Below are 6481 nucleotides of genomic sequence, written 5' to 3'. Positions count from 1 at the left end.
TTTTTGAAAAATTGATTTATTAAACATATTTTTTACTGTATAATTTTATTTAAGAATACATATTATATTAACATTCAAGGTATTTATATAAATTGTAATAAAAATTCATATTATATTACATATATAGTATATGTTTACGATTTATTTGAAAAATAATCTATAATAGTAGTTTGTTTATAATTTGAATACGAATTTTTAGCATAATTATAGAAATATTATTTTTTAAAACGTAATGTTTGAGACGGTGTTAGACGATAAAACAGTCCAGTTTCATCAGCATTATAAATGTCACAATCTGCATAATTTTTACACAAATTAGGCCAAACGTGGTCCAGCCAATTTTCCGAAACACCAACAGGAACGCTTGACGATTCTCCACTTATTTTTCCAAAAACGATATTGTGTCTTTGACGAAAACGGGTAATCCAAGAAGAAGAACATTGAAAATCAATTTTATTAAAACGCTTCCCGAATTCGGTCGCTTTTTCTTGAAGTATCGGACCACTTATTGGAATATTTTTAGATCGTTGTATTTTAAACCATTCCAAGAGAGCCTGATCGACGTCTTGATGTTGGCTACATTTTAATCTTTTATTAGATGTCACGTCTTTTTGAAAAACGCTTTTTATTTGGTCTTTTGATTTCCATATGGTAGATAGTGTTGATTGACTGATTCCTAGCTGTTGATAAAGATCTTTATTAGAAACACCACTTTCTAAACGTTCAATTATTTTCATTTTTTCAGCAATAGTGAAACAGCGTCTTCTTTTATTCGACATTTTTAACTTATTCGTAACGTGTCTAAGCGGATAGCAATCAAAACGGCGACTAAACGACTAAGAAACGTATGCTGTATACAATACGGTCGTATACAACACATTATCTGTTACAGATAAGATTAAAAATTATCGATTTGGACGAAATCAAATTTACTACACAATATACTATACAATATACTACAATATAATATTATTAATCGCTATAGGTGATTATAAAAACCAATTTTCGTTTTAAAATAACATCGCTGTATCCAGATTATCGTTATAACCGATATCGTTATATACGAATAAAAGTACTACACATAACATATAAAACCAACCAAATTCCATTGCTTGGAATCGTTTTACCCGGAATATCGTTATATACGGCATCGTTATACGCGAATTTGACTGTACCTCGTTATCTATTTTTTTATAAAAAATATTATGTTAGGCCCGCTTGTTAGAACTTTTCGACCTCCGTCATTCTCCAGCATTTTCACAGCGGAATCCTATGCGTTATATTTGGCAGTCCAATTCGCCATCCAATCAGACTACAAGTATACTCTCATAATAAGCGACTCTCTCAGCGCACTGGTCTCACTACAAGATCACCACCCTCAAAATGAAATAATCCAACTAACCAAAGACCTCATTTCATCATCGAAAAACAATATTAAGTTTATGTGGGTCCCTTCTCACATAGGTATCCCCGGGAATGAAAAAGCCGACCAAATGGCGAATGAAGCGGTTACATCCACAACCTCTACCTTCATAAATAAAATCCCAAACAAAGATCTCTCAAATGAAGCCCATAAACGGATTATAAAAACATGGCAAAATCACTGGGATTCAATTCCCGTCAGCAACAAACTCAGAAACATTAAAAAAACTGTGTCCAAATGGGCAAATCCTGAGAACGCATCCAGAAAAGAACAAATAATTATAAACAGAGCCAGAATAGGTCATTCCCACATCACTTACTCATATTTGATAACCAAAGAGTCCCCCCCTTCGTGTGACACATGTAAAACTCCCCTTACAATGCAGTACATCATTAATGGTCTGCCCCAAACACTCAACCGCACTTTGTCTTCTCAATAATCCAAGGTCACTCGAAGAAGCCCTCAGTCAACATAACTCCGTCAACATTTTTAAATTTTTCAAAAAAATAGATCTAGATAAAAAACTGTAAATATTACAATTTTTTCATTGTACCCCAACAATAATAAGATAATGTCGTCTTTTATATTGTAAAACTATAACTTTTTGTAACTATAGGCTAATAATCTTTGTAATTAAAGCCTTTATGTCAATAAAAAAAAAAAATTTAAAGATCAAATTTTTATGAACACAATATTATTACAATGATGACTTAATTACAATTAATACAATATATTATTATTATTATTATTACTATATTATTATTTATTTATAATATATATTACATTATTATATTTTATTTATTACAATCATAATGTACTTTCTTAATTGTGGATATATTTTTAATGTAAGAATATAAGGGCGAATACAATTGGATTTACATCTGCCTCTAATCAATCGTTTCAACAGATTCATCGCATCTGTTTTCAACTGTTTTGAGTAAAATTAAGAAGTGAAAAATCATAAAATTAATCATAATAATTATGTTCATAATATACTATATTTGAACTGATGGAAAATGGAAAATGATAAATAGATAAATTTTAATCCAATCGAAGTTGAGTAATACAGCAATTAATAATAAAATAATATAACTATAAGTATATTTTTATGCATATAAATACTTGGAAAATTAAGTTTTTAAAGATGTGTGTATTTTAAGATATTGTTATCTATTTTTACTAATTTATTACGAAACAATTTAAATAGCATTAACATAACAAATTATAAATTTAGCCGTCCAATCATTCGATTATCTTAAGCTCGAAATAACGTAATAGCCAGTTTCAGTTACAAACAAAAATGTAATCAAACTTTGAGCAAAATTTAAATTATTTTATTTAATATTTAAATATGTATAAAATACGCGACTTTTATGCAAAATCATCTTGAACTTTGTAACTTATATTAATTTTTACTTAAATATGCAAATATGCAAACAAATTTAATAACCGCAGAGTCTACGAATTACGAAACGTCGACATATCAAAATTATTCTGGTCAAGTGTAGGCAAATATGCGTTTGAATAAATATCTAAGTGTTAGTGATTGCCAAATACTTGGGATTTGATTGATACTGCCTATATCGAATAATTGTATAACGTTTTCGGTCGGTATCGAATATTTGTCAATAAATCGATATCATACCGACTTATCAATATCGTTCGTTGCTAATAAATAATAATTATAATGTGCATTGGTTACTTTGAACACAATATAGTCTTATTTTTATATAGCTATATAGATATTATATTATGTGCCTATCTATAATATGTGCGCATATTATTGCTGCTCGCGGTTGCCGAGTTAAAGTATATATTGTTGAACTGATATTATCAGGTTATAGGCTAACTTATAATAGTTCACTAATAATCTACTAATAATAATCATAATAAATCTGTTACTATGGCCATTGCGAAGGAATATTTATTACGAAATACCCAATTAAAATTAATTTCTCCCGTAATTATAATCGTGTCAATATCATCACTGTATATAATAGTGTTCCGTTGTTTGTACGTTCAGCCTTATACATAACACCATATCATGTTCAACAGAGTATGTACTTACATTTTCTGCACAATGGCTAGTTAAATATCATTAGTAGTACCATCCAAAGTCCGTTCGACCGTACACAATACCTGCGCAATACAAGAACGTTCCTTTTTAAGGTCCAAGTGTACCTACAACCTGTTATGTATAGGTGTATAAATAAATATACTCGTACCTATGATTTGCAATAAACATAAACTTTGAAACTTACTTGCGAATTGTATTATTTCGTAGATAACCGACAGTAAAATAAATAATGATTTAATCGTGCGTGTCAACATTTTCATTATCACATACGTTATACAGATTTAACATTCGTTAACGTGTGCATAATACATATCTATATATACCTGCAATAATTCAATTCCATTGTTTGGTTTAAATAATAATGTTTTCAATTTTTTAATACGAACATTTTTAATTCGAGCTATGCGATTTTATGTGCAAATAAAACTATGTCGATTGTTAAAAAAAAATATTGATATACCAATCATAATATTTACCTTACTTAGACACTAATGTTGATAGAATTTTTCTGGTGTCTCAAGTATTAACCTGGCTTGACAAAAGTTTCTGCAGAAGGTAGAACAACCCCGACGCGTACGCCCACTACGGACTTTATAAACAAGAACTTTTTCATTACCTACCTGATTTGCATTTCACATCAATGCAAATAATGCTGCAATATTATAATATAATTATAAACCTTTATTTTCATTATGGTTTCTTGCGGCCAAGAATTATTTGAGATTTAAAATTAACGAGAACAATCAATCATTAATAATCAATATTTAAATAATACAGATACATTTAAAATATAAAAAACAATCACTCTGCTGTATAATATATACTGAGCACTGAACATAAGTTACACGCGATTTAATAAATTCAAAAGCAGTTTTTTCTAATTCTGAACTACGATCAATTTGGTGAAATAATAATTGTTTCCATCCATTCAACAAAACGTGTGCAGTGACCACATAAACACGATTTCATATTTCATGTACATGGGCGCCTCTATACAGCATAATATAATATATTGCTGATGTGAATTGTGATTATTTGCACGATGGATAAAATGTACAATTCAAAAAATTATAATTGTATGGTGCAAATACTGCGACTATACTGTAAAATGTATCTGTCAATTCATAAAAATTTACGTATTCGAATGATTTGTATTTTATTTGAGAACAATGCATTACCTACTTGTGCTGTTTTAAATTATAATTGAATACAGCTTTTTCGTTATTATTAATGTAAACGCGTCTCCGAAGAATAATATCTTACCTAGGTACCTACAACAATAATAAATAGCGCAATTTGTACTAGTATATAGAAGATAACCTTAAACAGCATCGATTTAGAAATCAATAAATTAATCTTCATTTAGAAGTAATTGAACTATGTACAGCGTATTATATCGATGAAAATTAGTCACTAATTAAACACGTTTTCAAATAATAATACTATTTCTTTCAATAAAAAAAAGTTCGTGACTTACAAGTCTAAAACTTTGTATTGACGACATAAATTAATACGTTAGTCGGTGCAATTTGATTTTTAGTATATATTAATTTATACGATTAATGAACTCATAATAACCTTCCCTAATCCAATTTCTCTGCACAATTACAATATAAATTGTACTTTATAGGTTAAACATTTTTGATTAATAATTGGCTTTATTTTATTGTAAGTCACTTTTAGAACGTCTTTTAGATTTATTGATAGGTATCGGTAAACATTGACCTTTTTAGTTTTAAACATAATTTCATTGATCGTATTTCGATCTTTATTGTATCAAAAAAAAAAAAAAAAAAAAACTGAAATTACAATCGAAGATCGTGTACTTCGATAACTTTGTCTCTGTAAGGTCGCTTTAGTTTCTACGTACCTACACATTGACAAATACTTTTGTTCGATCGCAAAGTACGATACGCATTGTTTATTGCAAAGGCATTGTACGGCCTCTATATGTAAGTAGCATAACTATGCACATGGTCAATATACAAGGTTCCTCGGTGAAAGCACGATTTATTATTATTATTATTATTTTTTACTTCAATTAATTATAATATTATATTATAAAAATCGATAAATAAGCCATATCAGTTGTCGAGACTAATTCATTACGAGTTAAAACTATTATGTACGCGATTATTGTATTATATATATATATATATATGTGTGTGTGTGTGTGTGTGTGTGATGGTATAAGATGGTTAATAAATCACAAAGTAATTGTAACATTTTAATCTAGGTCAATAAACTTAGTTTGTCGGTTTGGACAAAACAATGTATACACATTAATTGTACAATATCAGTTTTCAATTATCTAGTGTGTATGGTCATGTTAAATTTTAAAACAATGAAATCTTTAGAATACATTTTTTTTTCTTCAATCAAGTCAAGTCAACAACAATTTATAAACATAAATAACAACTACTATAACTAGTATAGTCTATTATTATTATTTAAAAAATCATTACTCATTATTTGGAAAATATTAAGTTGAAAGTTTAGATTTGCTGAGTTAACCATAATGTGCTTCATTATTTGCTGTCGTAGTATTCTTTTTTAGGATAAAAAAAAATTCCAAAAGAGAAATTAATATGAAAAAAATAATCAAGCAAATCACGTGAAATAAATAAATCAAAACTCTGTATATTTGTATTTAAAAAACTACTTAGTAATTTCGTTCAAAATATACGTACCATGTAATACACAATATTATTATAGCAATAAAATATATAATATAGATAAATCGTATAATAAATCGTATATAGAATGATAATAAAAAAAAAATTAATATAATTTAAAAAAAAAACTAACACTCTCAATAACGTTATATTACGATTACGAAAAAAAAAATGTTAATGTGGACCCACTTGTTAGTCATATAATGCGTATAATATTATATAGGTACCTATATAATATATATGTATATATATGTATATTTATAAATATAATAATTATAAAAGATTAAAATAGAAAAAAAAAATTAG

General features: G+C 27.7%; 1 protein-coding gene across 1 annotated transcript; it reads right to left on the bottom strand.

Moving 5' to 3' along the window:
- Nucleotides 1-215: 215 nt before the first annotated feature.
- On the bottom strand, nt 216-779 carry LOC113552477 (tigger transposable element-derived protein 4-like). Its single transcript, XM_026955353.1, has one exon. It carries the CDS (start codon nt 777-779, stop codon nt 216-218), a length of 564 nt encoding a protein of 187 aa, XP_026811154.1.
- Between the last annotated feature and the right edge of the window lie 5702 nt (nt 780-6481).

This window comes from Rhopalosiphum maidis, chromosome 2 (assembly GCF_003676215.2).
Source record: "Rhopalosiphum maidis isolate BTI-1 chromosome 2, ASM367621v3, whole genome shotgun sequence".
NCBI lineage: Eukaryota > Metazoa > Arthropoda > Insecta > Hemiptera > Aphididae > Rhopalosiphum > Rhopalosiphum maidis.
This window is presented reverse-complemented; position numbering and strand designations above follow the sequence as displayed.